The sequence below is a fragment of the Falco rusticolus genome, chromosome 13 (assembly GCF_015220075.1).
Source record: "Falco rusticolus isolate bFalRus1 chromosome 13, bFalRus1.pri, whole genome shotgun sequence".
NCBI classification, from domain to species: domain Eukaryota; kingdom Metazoa; phylum Chordata; class Aves; order Falconiformes; family Falconidae; genus Falco; species Falco rusticolus.
The window spans coordinates 133,313-147,960 of NC_051199.1; the positions used below are offsets into that span (position 1 = coordinate 133,313).

Consider the following 14,648-nt stretch of genomic DNA (forward strand, 5'->3'; position numbering starts at 1 on the left):
GCACAGCCCGGGGACACCTGGGGACCAGCCGGGGGGTACTGTCACCCCCCCTTCTATATATCCCCCCCTCCATACACCACCCCCACCCCCCACCCCTCACCTGTGGGAAACCTGAGCTGGGGCGGCCACTGCCAAACTGGGGCCACTGTCCCCGTCCCCAGCCTTTAAATACCGTCCTGGGGCTGGCCCTGCCCCAGGGCTGGGGGGGACGGGACATCTGTGTCCCCTGAGGGGTGGGGAGGCCGGATGCCTAGGCCCTCCCCCCATGACCCCCGAGGGAGAGGCTGCTCCTGAGCCCATCCCCCGCCCCAGGGGGAAACTGAGGCAGAGGGTGGGGGGTGGTCTGGGAGCCTGCCCTCCCCCCGCGCCCCCCCCCCCCGGCAGCTCTGGCCCCGGCCCCATGGCCATGCGCCAGCAGCAGGAGTGCGGGGACAAATCACAGTGGGACATGGGACACGGGGCCAGGCCCGTGCTGGGTAGGGGGGCTGCTGGCACGTAGCCCCCTGCCTCAAAATGCTGGAGCCTGGTGGCTGCCACCCTGTCAGATCCCCTCCCCCGGACCTGGGGGGTCCAGGCTCTGTCCTCCCCTGCTGGGGACCCCCTCACCATGCTGAGGACCCCCGTACCCAGCCTGCCCCCCCTCCCCCTCCCCGTTAATCCGCCCTGAGCGCTAATGAGGGTCCCTGTGTCCCACTGGGCCTGGTGCCAGCCAGCTGGGTGCCAGCCAGCACTGACGTCACCCCGCCCGGTGCCAGGCTCCCCCCGCAGCTCCCCAAACACCACACAGTGAACCCAGGCATCCGCCCCCCCCCCAACACCCCCAGAGCCACCTTTCCGCTTCCCAAGTTTATTATTTACACAAGGTCCCCTGGGGGGGGTCCCATCTCTTCCCCCCCAGCCTGGGGGGGGATGGATGGGGAGGGAGGGGGGACAGAGCAGCCCCAGGGGGGCTGCAGTGCTGGTTGGATGCAGCCTGGAGGTGGGGGCTGCGTGCAGAGGGGGTGGGCAGAGCCATCCTGCCCCTCCTGGGGGGGGAATAAATATCAGCTGCCTCCCCCCCAGGGGGTGTGGGGGGGCTATTTGGGGCTGGGGGGCTGGTAGGGGTCCAGCAGAAGGGAGGAGAAGGTGTTCACTTTGTCGGCCCCCCGCACCTCGTGGGGCAGCAGCGGCAGCTTCACGATGTGGAAATCCTCGTACAGGTCCTCCATCTGCGGGGAGAGCGGCACTGGGAGCAGGGGCCCAGGCGTCTGGGCCCCCCAACCCCCCAGAACCACCCCCCCAGCCTCAGCAAGGGTCCTGGGCCTCCAGGCTCCCCCAGTTCCACTCCCCCAAGACCCCACCTGTTCCCTGAGCCAGGCAGGGTCACAGGCAGCCGGGTTTCCCAGCTGCCAACACGCCCCGCAACCCCTCTCCAGCCCCCCCAAACTCACCCCCCACCCGTGGACCCCCACATTTGGGGTGGTACCTGGTCGAGGTACTTGGCCTGGATTTTGTGCCGGGCCTCACACATTTTGCAGGGTCGCTGCGGGTCGGGGAAGACGAGCTGGTTCACCACGATATTGTGGGTGTCGATGCGGCACTTGGCCAGCTCCTGGATCAGCCGCTCGGTCTCGTAGAGCGAGAGGAACTCGGCGATGCACACGCAGATGAACGTCGTCTGCTCCTGCCAACCCCGGCCCCCACACCATGCTCAGCGTGACGCTGCCTTCAGTGACACCATGCTCAGCGACATGGCACTGCTACGCTCGTAACGTGGCGCCACCGCGCTCACGGACACATCAAGCTCAGCATGACACCACGCTCGGGGACACGGTGACACTGTGCTCAGCGTGACATCGTGCTCACTGACACGGTGACGCCGCGTTCCGCATACCCCTCCACAGACCCAGCTGCCCGGCACTGAGGCCCTGGAGGGGTCCCTGGCTGGCCCTTCCACAGAGGATTCCCCACAGGAATGTGCACAAACCGGCTTGGCCACGTCCCTGTCCCCCTCCCGGCGTCCCCACTCCCCTCCCTGGCATCCCCAACCCCTTCCCGGCATCCCCATGATCCCAGCCAAGCCCCCCAGTCCTGCCCGTGGCCTTACCGGGTCCTTGAACTGCTCGCTGACAGAGCGGATGACGGGCAGCGTCTCCTCCAGCTTGGAGGCCAGCTGGTCGGCGTTCATGTCCCCCAGCCCCAACATGTTGCACATCTGGGAGAGGGCAGCGGTGAGACCCACCCCACCCGAGGCCACACACCCCATCCCCTCCACAGGGGGACCGTCCCCGCGGCCCCCGTCCTCACCTGGGATATGAAGGGGCTGATTTGGTTCTTGATCTGCATGAGGCGGCCCAAACCCCGCTCCACGATGGTGGGGAAATTCAGCAGCCGCAGCGTGTGGCCGGTGGGTGCCGTGTCAAAGACCACCACCGAGAAATTCATGCCCTTCACCAGCCTGCAAGGCCAACACCGGGGGGGAGGGGGGGGTCAGTGGGGCCACAGCCCCATGGCTCAGGCCCCAACAGGTGCCCCCCGCCCTGTTACAGCCCCACTCACCTCATCACCTCAGCGTAGCTCATGGCCTCGTCGATGCCGGGGAAGGCGCTCATGGCCTCTTGCATCATCTTCTTGCCCATGCTCAGCATGTTGTCCTCCTCAAAGAATTCATCGGGCAGCTCCGCCACCCCCAGGCTGGGGTCGATCTCCTGCCGGGGTTCAGAGGGTGAGAGGGGCTGTGGGGGGGCCGTGAGGGGGGGCCAGGCTCCCCAGTCTGTCGCTGCCTCACCATAGCAAAGAGGTTGTCGTAGCCCTTGACTTTGGTGGGGACTTTGGAGAACTTCTGGTCGAAGGCATCGGAGATGTTGTGCGCGGGGTCAGTGGAGATGATGAGGACGCTCTCCCGCACCTTTGAGAGCTGCACAGCCAGGCTGCAGCTGGGGGGACAGCAGTGACAGCAGGGGGGCTGCTGCCGGCGGGGGTCACGGTGGCCTCCTTTGGTGGGGAACTGCCCCCCCATGGCCCCACGGGGGACTGGTTCTGCCTCCTCCCTGCGAGGATCCAACCCCAGCCCTCCACCCTGAGGGGCTCCAGCCCAAATCCACCCTTGGGGCAGTCTGGGTGTGTCCCCCCAACCCCGCGCCAGGGGGTCTGGTCTGGTGTCCCCCCCCCCGGGTGATCCAATTCAGTTCCTCCACCCCAGGTCAGATCCCCCCAGCCTGTTCCGATGACCCACAGGGGCCCGAGCCCCTCCAGGGGCCTGATCCTTCAACCTGTTCCGATACCCCCCAGGGGCCCTGATCCCCGGCCCAGCTCCGTCCCCCCAGTGCCCTGATCACCCAGCCTGGCTTGATTCCCCGCCCTGGGGCCCTCATCCCAATGCGTCCCATCCCGATCACCCACCAAGGACCTGATCCCTCAGCCCGCCCCAGCCTCCCGCGGGGGCGCGATTCCCCAGCCCACCCCGATCCCCACCAGGGGCCCGATCCCCCCGCCCGCCCCTACCCTCCCCGGGGTTCCGGCCCGGCCCCGCCGCACCTGCAGGTGGTCTTGCCCACGCCGCCCTTCCCACCCACGAAGATCCACTTGAGGCTCCGCTGCTCGATGATGTTCGCCAGCGTCGGCTCCAGCGGCTCCACGTCGGGCGCGTCCTCGAACTCCTCCGCCTCCGGCCCCCACCCGCCCGCCGCCGCCGCCGCCGCCATCTTCCCCCGTGCCGCCGCGCCGCCGGCCCGCCCGCGCCCTGATTGGCCGCTTCCCCACGGCTCTGTCCCGCCCCCTGCTGCTGATTGGTCGTCGCGCCTGACGATCCACCGGGGGGCGGGACAACGCTTCGAGCGCCCAGCGCGTTGCCTGGCAACGCCTGCCGGCCGGCCGTCGCGCTGACGTCATCTGGATGCGCCGCCGTCATCTGGAGGCGCCGCGCACTTCCCGGCGTGCCCCGCGGCGCGGCGTTCGCGGCGGACAAGATGGAGGCGCACGGCGAGGAGGGGGAGGCCCCGTCGCCGCCTCCCGGGCCCGGTGGCGGCGTGAACGTCTTTGCTAACGACGGCAGCTTCTTAGAGCTCTTCAAGCGAAAGATGGAGGCCGAGCAGCAGCGGGAGCGTGAGGCGGCGTCGGCGGCGGCCGCGGAGGCTCCCAGTGGCGCCGGGTCCGGCCCGCACCGGTCGTCCGACGGCTCGAAGAGGAGCGGCGGCGCCCTCAGTTTCGTAAGGACGCGGGGCCCGCGGCCTCCTCCCGCCCCAGCCCCCGCCGCTGCCCGCCCTACCCGCTGCGGCGGCCCCGGCTGAGGGTTGGCAGGGGGAGCGGCACCCTCGGGCTGGCTCCGGGGGTGGCGGCGGCGGCTGCCCCCCGGCAGCGCGGGAGCTTCCCCGTGCGAGCCCGTTCCCCAGGCGCGAGTGGAGGCCCCGGTGTTACCGGGGAGCTTGGCCGGGGCTGGCAGCACTGCAGCCCTGGAGCTCCACGGGCAGCTGTGATCGTCAAGCTGGGGAGCACGTCACGGGGGGGCCGCGCTGCCGCTCTGCGGGCACCTCAGCGCCGGTCGGGGCTCTCTGCTGTGCTGCCGTGTGCTGTTTTGTTATTTTTTTCCTTTTTTTGCCTGTTAAACCGCATCGAGCAGCACCAAAACTCTCCATTCTTAGGGAATGGGGGTGGCTTTGGCTGCTGTACCACCGCTGTTCCCCAGGGAATGTCACCCCTGCTCTCTTGGGGACGGCAGCGGCCGCCAGCCCCCCCGGGCAGGAGTGGGGTCCCTGTGGTGCTGCCTGCTGCGGATGGACGGACGGACAGCTGCCGCGGCTGGGGTCTGACGGCTGTCCCTCCTGTTCCGTTGTGCAGGGGGCGGCGCTGTCCCCGCGGCGCGTGTAACGGTGGCAGTTCTGTCCCTTCCCCCAGGTGGGCAGGCGGCGAGGGGGGAACAAACTGGCCCTGAAGACAGGAGTGGTGGCCAAGAAGCAAAAGACGGACGAGGAGGTGGGTGTCCCGGGACCCCTGACCCATCCCAGCACAGGAGGGACATGCTCACCGACCTCATTTCTTCCCGTTTTCTCACAGGTGTTGACGAGTAAAGGCGACGCTTGGGCCAAGTACATGGCGGAGGTGAAAAAGTACAAGGCGCACCAGTGCAGCGATGATGACAAAACCCGGCCCCTGGTGAAATAGTGCCTGCGCCCGGACTTGCCCCTGTATATACTTATTTAAGGGTGGGGGAGGCGCTGGCCCCACCCCTTTTATATCTATAAATACTGATTACGCGCCCGGGGCTGCTGCTCCCGCCCTGCCGGCAACCAGGACTTGATGTCGGCTGGCAAACCACTGCCACCTCCCAGGACCCACCGCTGCTCTTCCCCCGCCACCGCCCAGCCCTGGGGCAAGGGGGGCTTTTTTGGGGTAGAAAGTGGAGAAACAAGGAGGGTGGGGGTGGAGGGGCCGCTGTTGCAGCATTAAAGACCTTGGAGATTTCGGAGGTGCTGAGCTACTTGTGGGCGCTTTTGGGGAGGCGGGGGGGGGGGGGGGCGGCATTACCAGGTTTTTTGCCCCCCGGTTTGGGGGTGAAATGCTAAGACCACTGCATCACCACTGTGCTGGGGTGACATAACGCCTCCCTGCCCCTGGCACTGTCACCTGCTGGAGGGGTGCGGCCCCCCGGGTGTGAGGCCAACTGACTCGGAGTCTTCCAACCTGTGATTTATAGCTGCCCCCACCCCCCAGCACAAACTTCTCCCATTTTTGGCTTTTCTTCCCCAATAAAGCTGAGGGGGGAGGGGGGCCTGCAGCCTGTGGACCCCCCGGGGGGGCGGTGTCTGAGGGCATGGAGAGGGGGGTGCAAGCAGGGCCGGGCTCTCCTGCGGCACACTCCAGTGGAGGACCCTAACACGTTTGGTGGTCCCAGTTACCCCCATGTGCTGTGATTCCCCCAGTTCTCCCACCTGCTTTCCTCAGTCCCCCGATTTCCACCCCAAACCCCCTCCCAGTGCTTCCCAGTCTCCCCTGAACTCCTTCCCATTGCTCCCAGTCCCTCCTGTGCACCCCGATCCCCCTTCCAGTGTTCCCAGTCCTCCCAGTGCACCCTGATCCCTACTCCAGGTGCTCTCTGAAACCCTTCCCAGTCCCTCCGGTCCCCCCAGTTGCACCCTGAACCCTCTCCCAAGTGCTTCCAGTCCCTCCTGTGCACCCTGATCCCCTCTCCCAGTGCTTCTAGTCCCCTCAGTACATCCTGAGACCTTTCCCAGTATTCCCAGTGCCCCCATGCATCGTGATCTGCCCTTCTAGTGGTCCCAGTGCACTCTGCTCCCCCTCCTAGTGCTCCCAGTCCCCCCCTGAACACCCTCCCAGTGCTCCCAGTCCCCCCAAACCCCCTCCTAGTATCCCCAGTTCCTTCAGAGCCCTCCCCCAGTGCTCCCAGTTTCCTCTGAACCCCCTCCCAGTGCTCCCAGTCCCCTCTGAACCCGCCCCAGCGCTCCCAATGCCCCCTCCCGGCGCTATCGGACCTGGCGCAGCCCACCCGGCGCTGGGCAGGGGGAGCCCGGCGCTCCCGGGGCCAGACCTGCACGGGGAGCTCCTTGACCCGCCCCACCCCACCCCATCCCCAGCAGTGGTACCTCCCGCGTCGCGAGGCACGCCGGGAGGCGCAGCCTATCGCTAGCGGGAGGGGGGAGATGGCCACACCCACCTGCGCATGCGCAGAGCCGTACAGCCGTTTGCCCCCCCCTCCCCGAACACCGCGTGGCCCCGCCCCCGGCGCACGTGACGCGGCACCGTCCTTCCCGCGCGCTCACGTGGTGCCCGCGGCGGGGCGGACGGTGGCCGGTGGGGGTCAGCGCCCGCGTGTCGCGCCCGCTCCCTCCGGGCAGCGCCGGTGCCCCTCGTCTCCCAGCCGCCACCTCCCCCCCAACAGCCGCCCCCCTCCCCCCTCACAGCCTCCGCCCGGTACTTCCCCCCAAGCAGGTACCGGCCCGGTGGGAGCGGCGGGGCAAGCGGCGCGGGGCCTGGCGGGTGGCGGAGGCCTGGCTGGGGCGGAGGTGGGATGGGGCAGGGAGGGAGGGGGGGGGGGGGGTAAGTTGGGGTTGGGGGGGAGGGAAGGGGGTGATGGGTGCCGGGGGGGGCCGTGTGGCGGAGGGGCGGGAGGATCGGGGGCTCGCGGCTGGGGGGTAAATGCGGGAGGGGGCGGGGGGCGGCACGCTGGTGCGGGTGGCACGGCTGGGGGCGGTTATAGCCGGGGGGTCCCGCTGTGGGGGGAGATGTGCTCCGTATCCCCCCCTCCCCCGCTCCGCTTTAACCGGAGCATCCCCACGTGCGCGGCGCGTCCCCATCCCCCCCCGCCGCGTGGGGACCGTCCCCCAGCGCTGGGGGGGGGCCTGCCCTCCAACGCTGGGGGGGGGGGGGGGGGGCTGACCTCCATCCCTAACCCCCCCCCGGGGAACCCCGCTCATTCCGTGAGCATCCCTTCCACGCTGCCGGTATATCCTTGTTCCCCCGGTTTTAATGCCCCTCCCCCCCCCCCCCCCCCGCCCCCTGCAGGGATCCGGGATCTGTGCCCCCTTCCCCAGGACTCCCCCCCCCCCCCCTCCCCCCCCCCAGCCGCCATGGACTGGCAGCCGGACGAGCAGGGCCTGCAGCAGGTCCTGCAGCTGCTGAAGGACTCGCAGTCGCCCAACACGGCCACGCAGCGCGTCGTGCAGGACGTATCCTAAGGCTGGGGGGGGGGGGCAGGACCCCCGCGGTGGGGGGGGGGCATAGGGAGCAATGGTGACACATACACCCGTCCCCATTTGAGCTGGGTGAAGGGGAATTGGGGATTTTGCTATATTAACGAGGTCAGCAGCGGGTTTGAGCTTGGGGGGGGGCGGGGGGCTTTTGGCCACGTTAATCCAGGACAACGTCCCCCTCCCCGTCCTTAACCACCTGGAGCAGAAGCTGAAGCAGCTGAACCAATTCCCCGACTTCAACAATTACCTAATCTTCGTGCTGACGCGACTGAAATCCGAAGGTGGGCTGCTCTGCACTGGGGGGGGGGGCGGCACCCACCGGCGGGGGGGCTTCGGGGGTCCTCTGCATCCCACAGGGATGGCGGAGGCACTGGGGGGCTGGTGGAAGGTGGATGCCAGTACCGAGCCTGCCCGTTCGGGGCTTGTTGAGCTGGAAGTGGAAGGGATACACGTTGCGCCTCCCCCCCCCGCCTTACCGATTTGTGCCCCCCTCCCCCCCCCCCCCCCCCCCCCAGACGAGCCCACGCGGTCGCTCAGCGGCCTGATCCTGAAGAACAACGTGAAGGCGCATTACCAGAGCTTCCCCCAGCCTGTCGCCGAGTTCATCAAACAGGAATGTCTCAACAACATCGGGGACGCATCCTCCCTCATCCGAGCCACCATCGGTAAGATGGGGCTGGGGCCCCGGCGGGATCCCTCTGGGCCCCTCCCCCCCCCCATTCTAACAACCCCCCTGCAGGCATCCTGATCACCACCATCGCCTCCAAGGGCGAGCTGCAGATGTGGCCAGAGTTGCTGCCACAGCTTTGCAACCTGCTGAATTCAGAGGACTACAACACGTGCGAGGTGCGTGATGTAGTGATGTAGGGGGGGCTGGGGGGGGGGGCGCGGCCGGTGCTGACACCCCTTTGGCACGCAGGGGGCATTCGGGGCCCTGCAGAAAATTTGCGAGGATTCCTCCGAGCTCTTGGATAGTGACGCACTGAACCGGCCCCTCAACGTCATGATCCCCAAGTTCCTACAGTTTTTCAAGCACTGCAGCCCCAAAATCAGGTATGGGTGGGCTGGGGGGGGGCGCACACACACACCCCCTGCAGCCCCACAGGGAGGGCCACCTCGGTGGGAATTTGGGGGGTCGTGGCTGGAGCTGGGATGTGGCTGTTAAGAGATGTGGAGGGAAACAAACCGTTTCTGTGTCACCTCCTCAGGATCCCTGTCCTCCCCCTCTCTGGGTGGTCCCGCTCCATCTGTGCCCCCGCTGCAGTGACACGGGGTTTGGGTCCCCCCCACCAATACTGGGTTCAGTCCATCCCCCTGTCCCCAAATCGTCCTGTTGGGACCCTGTGTGTGGCACCCCCCGCAATCTGGAGGAGGGCAGGAGGTTATCCCAGCCTGGAGCATGTTTCCCTCATGAGTTAATTCAGCCCTGTGGGGGGCAGGAGGGGCAGGTGGCTGGGGTGACCCCTCCTAGCCCCCCCCCCCCAGCTCTGCATCATTGAGCTAATGAGCCTTGCGGACCGCCCCCCCCATGGTCTGTCCCCCCGCCAGGTCCCACGCCATCGCTTGTGTCAACCAGTTCATCATGGACCGGGCTCAGGCGCTGATGGAGAACATTGACACCTTCATCGAGGTGAGCAGCTGGGGCTGGGGAGGGGGGGAACCCCACCCAGGAGCATCCCTGAGGGTGGATGGTGCTGAGGGGGCTCCCGTGCCCATCTGTCCTGCTCCCTCCAGCATCTCTTCGCTCTGGCGGTGGACGAGGACCCCGAGGTGCGGAAGAATGTGTGCCGTGCGCTGGTGATGCTGCTGGAGGTCCGCATCGACCGCCTCATCCCCCACATGCACAGCATCATCCAGGTGAGACGGGCTGGGGGGAGCAGTGTCCCCTGGGACCCCCGGGCAGGCGAGCTGGGGGGCTGACGTCCCGCCCCACCCCCTGCAGTACATGCTGCAGCGGACGCAGGACAGCGACGAGAACGTGGCGCTGGAGGCTTGCGAGTTCTGGCTGACGCTGGCTGAGCAGCCCATCTGCAAGGAGGTGCTGACCTCCCACCTGGTGCAGTGAGTGCTCGGGGCAGCCCCCTCTCATCCCCTGACCCCCCCCCAGACCCTGGCCAGACCCCTCAGGTCTTCCCTCTATCCCCCCCAGGCTCATCCCTATCCTGGTGAATGGCATGAAGTACTCGGAGATCGACATCATCCTGCTGAAGGTACGGAGCTGGGGTGGGAACGGGAGGGTGCCTGGCTCCCTGTCCCTCCTGCAGCCCAGTGGGGCTGGTACTGGTCAAACGGGGCAGGGGGGGCGCTGGAGCTGCCCCGAGACCGCCTGGACGTGATGACAGTTTCAGAGCTGATGCCGGTGATGGCTGTTGTGTTCGTACTGTCTGATCCGTGGGGGTCGTGGGTCCCCGGGCCAGGCGGTTGGGGGTCCCGGTGCCGTGCTGCGCCGTGCCAAGCCCCGTTGTCCCGGCAGGGTGATGTGGAGGAGGATGAGGCCATTCCTGACAGCGAGCAGGACATCAAGCCCCGCTTCCACAAGTCCCGCACAGTGACGCTGCAGCACGAGGAGGAGCGGGCGCAGGACCCCGATGATGCGGAGGATGAGGATGATGACGACACGCTTTCAGACTGGAACCTGAGTACGGAATCGAGGGGGGGGTCTCGGCCCCGGTTTGGGTTCCCACAGTGAGTCTGGGGATTGATTAAACCCCAAGGGGAGATGGTGCCCTAATTAATTAACCCCATCCCATTGTGTTTGCCCGGCAGGGAAGTGCTCGGCCGCTGCGCTGGACGTCCTGGCCAACGTTTTCCGGGAAGAGCTGCTCCCCCACCTCCTCCCGCTGCTCAAGGAGCTCCTCTTCCACCCCGAGTGGGTCATCAAAGAATCGGGCATCCTGGTCCTGGGGGCCATCGCAGAAGGTGGGTGCCACGCTGCCTGCCACGGGCTGTCCCCAAGCCACCGCTGTGCCGGCGCCGGGGGTCTCTGAGCCTCCCTGTGCCCCCCCCCTCAGGCTGCATGCAGGGCATGGTGCCCTACCTGCCGGAGCTGATCCCCCACCTCATCCAATGCCTGTCGGATAAGAAGGCGCTGGTGCGCTCCATCGCTTGCTGGACCCTGAGCCGTTACGCCCACTGGGTGGTCAGCCAGCCCCCCGACATGTACCTCAAGCCCCTCATGACTGAGCTGCTCAAGCGCATCCTCGACAGCAACAAGCGGGTGCAGGAGGCGGCGTGCAGGTAGGGGCCGGAGGGGGCGCGATGGGGGGCCTCCCCTGGTGTTTTGGGGGCAGGAGCCGCTGGATCCCAGCGCTTCTCTGGGCAGGATGAGGATATCGATGTGTTGAGTCACCGTGACGAAGGTGTATTCGTACTGTCTGACCCAGAGTGGGGGCGTGGGGGGTGCTCAGCCCCAGCCTGGCGGGGGCTGCTGACCCGTTTTCTACTCCCCACCCCCCAGTGCATTTGCCACGCTGGAGGAGGAGGCGTGCACGGAGCTGGTGCCGTACCTCAGCTTCATCCTGGACACGCTGGTCTTCGCCTTTGGCAAGTACCAGCACAAGAACCTGCTGATCCTCTATGATGCCATTGGGACCCTCGCGGACTCCGTGGGGCACCACCTCAACCAGCCGGTACGGTGCAGGGGGGTCCTGTGTCCCCACCCGTCATCCCAGGGGTCCCCATGGCACCCCGGTGCATCCCTCCCCGTGCCCCAGCCTGGGACCGGTGATGACAAGTGACAACAGACATTCGAATCCCGAACTGCCAGTGTGGATCTCCTCTGGTCTGATGGTCCCTGGGCTGAAGGGGAGCAGCCCCCTGCCCCCAGTATCGCTCCCCCTGCCACTGTGTCCCCCCTCCCCATGACGGTGTCTCCCCCTGGGGCACAGGAATACATCCAGAAGCTGATGCCGCCGCTCATCCAGAAGTGGAACGAGCTGAAGGACGAGGACAAGGACCTCTTCCCGCTGCTGGAGGTGAGCCGTGGGGCGCAGAGGGCAGCAGCAAGGAGGGGGGGGGGGGTGTCCACCCAATTGGCCCCTTCCCATCCCCCTCCTGTTCCTTCCCCCCTCCCCACCTGCAGTGCCTGTCCTCGGTGGCCACCGCCCTGCAGAGCGGCTTCCTACCCTACTGCGAGCCTGTCTACCAGCGCTGCGTCACCCTGGTCCAGAAGACGCTGGCTCAAGCCATGGTGAGTTGTAGCCCCCCCTTCCCCAGGTGCTGTGGGGTGTGACCCCCCCCTGTGGGGTGACCGTGGCCCCCCCCTTCACTCCCCACAGATGTACAACCAGCACCCTGAGCAGTATGAGGCCCCCGACAAAGACTTCATGATCGTGGCCCTGGACCTGCTGAGCGGTTTGGCTGAGGGTCTCGGCTGCCACGTGGAGCAGCTGGTGGCTCGCAGCAACATCATGACGCTGCTCTTCCAGTGCATGCAGGTGAGGGACCCCCACCCCCAGACCCCCCAGCTCCAACCTGGGGGCTGCCACCATAGCCCCCCACGCTCACCCTCTGCCTGCAGGACACCATGCCCGAGGTGCGGCAGAGCTCCTTCGCCCTCCTGGGTGACCTCACCAAGGCTTGCTTTGTGCACGTCAAGCCCTGCATCGGTGGGTGCAGGGACTGTGGGGGTCCCCCTGGGGCGCGGGGTGAGGGGAGATGCTGGGGGGACCCCGAAAGGACACGTTGGAGGTAGCGGGGGCTGCAGCTGACCCTGTTTTTCCCCCCCACACACCTCAAGCTGAGTTCATGCCCATCCTGGGCACCAACCTCAACCCTGAGTTCATCTCAGTCTGCAACAACGCGACGTGGGCCATCGGGGAGATCTGCATGCAGATGGGTGAGCCCCCCCGGGAGCCCAGCTGAGCCCCCCAGGCATCCAGCCGAGCCCCCCCCCCCCCATCCTGACAAAATTCTCCCTGCTTCCTGACAGGCGCAGAGATGCAGCCCTACGTCCAGATGGTGCTGAACAACCTGGTGGAGATCATCAACCGCCCCAACACCCCCAAAACCCTCCTGGAGAATACGGGTGAGGCCAGGGAGGGGCACAGTGGGACCCTAAAGGTGGGGGGTTGGGGGATGCTTTTTGTTGGAGGGGGGCTGCCCTGCCACTGTGCCCCCCACCCCCGCCAAACCCCTTCCCTCTGCCCGCAGCCATCACCATCGGGCGCCTGGGCTTTGTCTGCCCACAGGAGGTGGCCCCCATGCTGCAGCAATTCATCCGGCCCTGGTGAGTGGGGGAGGGGCTGCTTTGGGGGTACCTGCACCCCCCAGGAAGAGGGGAGGGGGGCACTGAACCCCAGTCCCACCCCTCCTCCCCGTTTTAAGGTGCACGTCCCTCCGTAACATCCGGGATAACGAGGAGAAGGACTCGGCTTTCCGCGGCATCTGCGTGATGATTGGGGTGAACCCCGGGGGGGTTGTGCAGGTACTGGGGGGGCCCCCAGCAGTTTTAGGGGGGCTGGTGGTTGACCCTGAGCCCACAGGGGGAGTGGGAGCCGCTCCCCCCACGGCTCAGGGGCAACCACCAGCACCTGGGGGGGAGATTTGGGGGGGTGGGGGGGTGGGGGGGTGGTGTTCAGCTAGAGCCTGGCTCTAGCCAAAATGCGGGGGTCCCTTTCCCCATCACCCCCCCATTTTGCCCCTCGTGACCCCTCAAGGACTTCATCTTCTTCTGTGATGCCGTCGCATCCTGGGTGAGCCCCAAGGATGACCTGCGGGACATGTTCTATAAGGTCAGCAGGGGGGGGGAAAGGGGTGATGGGGGCCACCTAACACTGCGGGGGAGGGGCGCTCAGCAGGGCCCCCCCTTCGTTATTAATGCGGCCTCCCCCGCCCCCAGATCCTCCACGGCTTCAAGGACCAGGTGGGTGAGGAGAACTGGCAGCAGTTTTCAGAGCAATTCCCACCCCTGCTCAAGGACCGGCTGGCGGCGTTTTATGGGGTCTAGGCCAGGTGGAGGCACCAGAACCAGGTCCGGGATGTGTGTGTGTGTGTGTGGATTGAAACACCCCCCCCCCCCCCCTCCCCGCCGAACGACAGACACCCCTCCCCGGGGCCAACGGATTCCCCCCTGACCCCTCTCCCTTCCCTCACAGGTCGGCGCCAGGAGGCCGTGAGGATTGCGGCCGTGAGCGGGCGACGCCGAGCCGCGCCCGGGGGGGTTCAGGGGGGCGGGAGGAGCCGCGTGGGGGGCTCACGGCGCGGTGTCCCCCCCCCCTCACCCCGTCCCCAGCTGCCCCTGGGAGGGGACCCCGAGATCGGTTTCACCCCTAGGGAGAGAAGGGCGGGGGGAGGGACAGGGGCTGGGGGGGTCCATGGTGACTGCGGGGGAGGGAGGGACCCGCGGTGGGGGCACCCCAAAACCCTGGGGGGGGAAGCAAAAATCGGGGCAAAAGGGTCCAAAAATGGGGGGGCCGGGAAGGGGGGCGACTCCCCCCGCTGCTTTTCCGCTGTAGGATGTTCCTATTCTCCCCCCTCCCCCCGCATGGTGCCCCCCCCACCCCGTACCCATGCACACGTTTATGGAGATAAACCTCTAGGAACATATAGAGCAGCCCCGGCCGGGGGAGGGGGGGGCGCGGGGGGACCCCGGGGGGGGCGGGTGGGCCCCGGGGCGGTGCGGGGGGCCGGGGGGAGCCGAGCCGCCGCCGTTGTGCTTCGTCGTGAGCGAGTCGGTGCCACGTTTCTTGTGTTTTTCCCCGTTTTGTTCCGTTTTTTTACCGTTTACAACGGGGGGGGGGGGGCGGCCGCTGGGACCGGGAGGTGGGGGGAGGGGGGGGCGTGTCCCGGAGAGGGCGGGGGGCGGCGGGCCCGGTTGTGCCGCGTCCCCTCGTTCCTGCTCGGTAAAGAGTCCGTTGTTGACCGTCCGCCGGCTCGGTGCCGTTTGTTCCCGCCGGTGGGGGGGTGGGGGGGTGTCGGTCCCGGGGCCGGCGCGGCCCCTCCCGGTTGCCACACGTGCCCCAC

The 14,648-nt window shown here is 67.3% G+C and overlaps 3 protein-coding genes and 1 non-coding gene across 7 annotated transcripts; 3 read left to right on the forward strand and 1 right to left on the reverse strand.

The window, feature by feature from the left end:
• Positions 1 to 829: 829 nt before the first annotated feature.
• GET3 (guided entry of tail-anchored proteins factor 3, ATPase) lies at positions 830 to 3,892 on the reverse strand. 3 transcript variants are annotated; one of them, XM_037407407.1, is made up of 7 exons: positions 3,517 to 3,892; positions 2,768 to 2,944; positions 2,539 to 2,687; positions 2,287 to 2,437; positions 2,087 to 2,194; positions 1,466 to 1,663; positions 830 to 1,208 (listed from the first exon to the last, which is right to left on the reverse strand). In XM_037407407.1, exons 1-7 carry the CDS (start codon positions 3,868 to 3,870, stop codon positions 1,077 to 1,079), a joined length of 1,269 nt encoding a protein of 422 aa, XP_037263304.1. In that variant the 5' UTR covers positions 3,871 to 3,892; the 3' UTR covers positions 830 to 1,076. The 3 variants fall into 3 exon arrangements, with proteins under 3 accessions (XP_037263304.1, XP_037263303.1, XP_037263305.1); XM_037407406.1 differs by having other exon boundaries at positions 2,768 to 2,947; XM_037407408.1 differs by having other exon boundaries at positions 834 to 1,208; positions 2,768 to 2,915; positions 3,517 to 3,698.
• An 8-nt stretch (positions 3,893 to 3,900) lies between these two features.
• On the forward strand, positions 3,901 to 5,443 carry TRIR (telomerase RNA component interacting RNase). The gene is made up of 3 exons (XM_037407409.1): positions 3,901 to 4,187; positions 4,873 to 4,950; positions 5,032 to 5,443. The coding sequence occupies exons 1-3, from the start codon at positions 3,948 to 3,950 to the stop codon at positions 5,137 to 5,139; spliced, it is 426 nt and encodes a 141-aa protein (XP_037263306.1). The 5' UTR covers positions 3,901 to 3,947; the 3' UTR covers positions 5,140 to 5,443.
• A 2,083-nt stretch (positions 5,444 to 7,526) lies between these two features.
• Positions 7,527 to 14,551, forward strand: TNPO2 (transportin 2). Of its 2 annotated transcripts, XM_037406729.1 has the most exons (24): positions 7,527 to 7,661; positions 7,891 to 7,966; positions 8,201 to 8,350; positions 8,425 to 8,531; positions 8,605 to 8,738; positions 9,234 to 9,315; positions 9,420 to 9,542; positions 9,628 to 9,746; positions 9,835 to 9,895; positions 10,159 to 10,324; positions 10,452 to 10,604; positions 10,697 to 10,922; positions 11,143 to 11,314; positions 11,573 to 11,659; positions 11,767 to 11,874; positions 11,963 to 12,121; positions 12,205 to 12,292; positions 12,424 to 12,522; positions 12,616 to 12,711; positions 12,837 to 12,912; positions 13,011 to 13,110; positions 13,343 to 13,417; positions 13,525 to 13,656; positions 13,781 to 14,551. In XM_037406729.1, the coding sequence occupies exons 1-23, from the start codon at positions 7,563 to 7,565 to the stop codon at positions 13,630 to 13,632; spliced, it is 2,664 nt and encodes an 887-aa protein (XP_037262626.1). In that variant the 5' UTR covers positions 7,527 to 7,562; the 3' UTR covers positions 13,633 to 13,656; positions 13,781 to 14,551. The 2 variants fall into 2 exon arrangements, 1 of the variants encoding a protein (XP_037262626.1); XR_005107255.1 differs by lacking the exons at positions 11,573 to 11,659; positions 11,767 to 11,874; positions 11,963 to 12,121; ... (6 more) ...; positions 13,525 to 13,656; positions 13,781 to 14,551 and having other exon boundaries at positions 10,771 to 10,922; positions 11,143 to 11,259.
• Positions 10,012 to 10,078, forward strand: LOC119157127. The gene has a single exon (XR_005107392.1). It is a non-coding gene; the product is annotated as a small nucleolar RNA SNORD41 (small nucleolar RNA).
• Positions 14,552 to 14,648: the final 97 nt, after the last annotated feature.

What these genes read in the sequence shown, in the direction of transcription:
- GET3 (XM_037407406.1), bottom strand. Translation starts at nt 3,870, where the DNA reads ATGACGTCAGCGCGACGGCCGGCCGGCAGGCGTTGCCAGGCAACGCGC. An exon ending in ACGACAACCTCTTTGCTATG is followed by an intron (nt 2,688 to 2,767) that starts GTGAGGCAGCGA and finishes GAACCCCGGCAG; the next exon opens with GAGATCGACCCCAGCCTGGG. An exon ending in AGGCCAAGTACCTCGACCAG is followed by an intron (nt 1,209 to 1,465) that starts GTACCACCCCAA and finishes CTCTCCCCGCAG; the next exon opens with ATGGAGGACCTGTACGAGGA.
- TRIR (XM_037407409.1), top strand. Translation starts at nt 3,948, where the DNA reads ATGGAGGCGCACGGCGAGGAGGGGGAGGCCCCGTCGCCGCCTCCCGGG. An exon ending in GCGGCGGCGCCCTCAGTTTC is followed by an intron (nt 4,188 to 4,872) that starts GTAAGGACGCGG and finishes CCCTTCCCCCAG; the next exon opens with GTGGGCAGGCGGCGAGGGGG. An exon ending in AGCAAAAGACGGACGAGGAG is followed by an intron (nt 4,951 to 5,031) that starts GTGGGTGTCCCG and finishes GTTTTCTCACAG; the next exon opens with GTGTTGACGAGTAAAGGCGA.
- TNPO2 (XM_037406729.1), top strand. Translation starts at nt 7,563, where the DNA reads ATGGACTGGCAGCCGGACGAGCAGGGCCTGCAGCAGGTCCTGCAGCTG. An exon ending in ACATGCACAGCATCATCCAG is followed by an intron (nt 9,543 to 9,627) that starts GTGAGACGGGCT and finishes CACCCCCTGCAG; the next exon opens with TACATGCTGCAGCGGACGCA. An exon ending in GTGCAGGAGGCGGCGTGCAG is followed by an intron (nt 10,923 to 11,142) that starts GTAGGGGCCGGA and finishes CCCACCCCCCAG; the next exon opens with TGCATTTGCCACGCTGGAGG.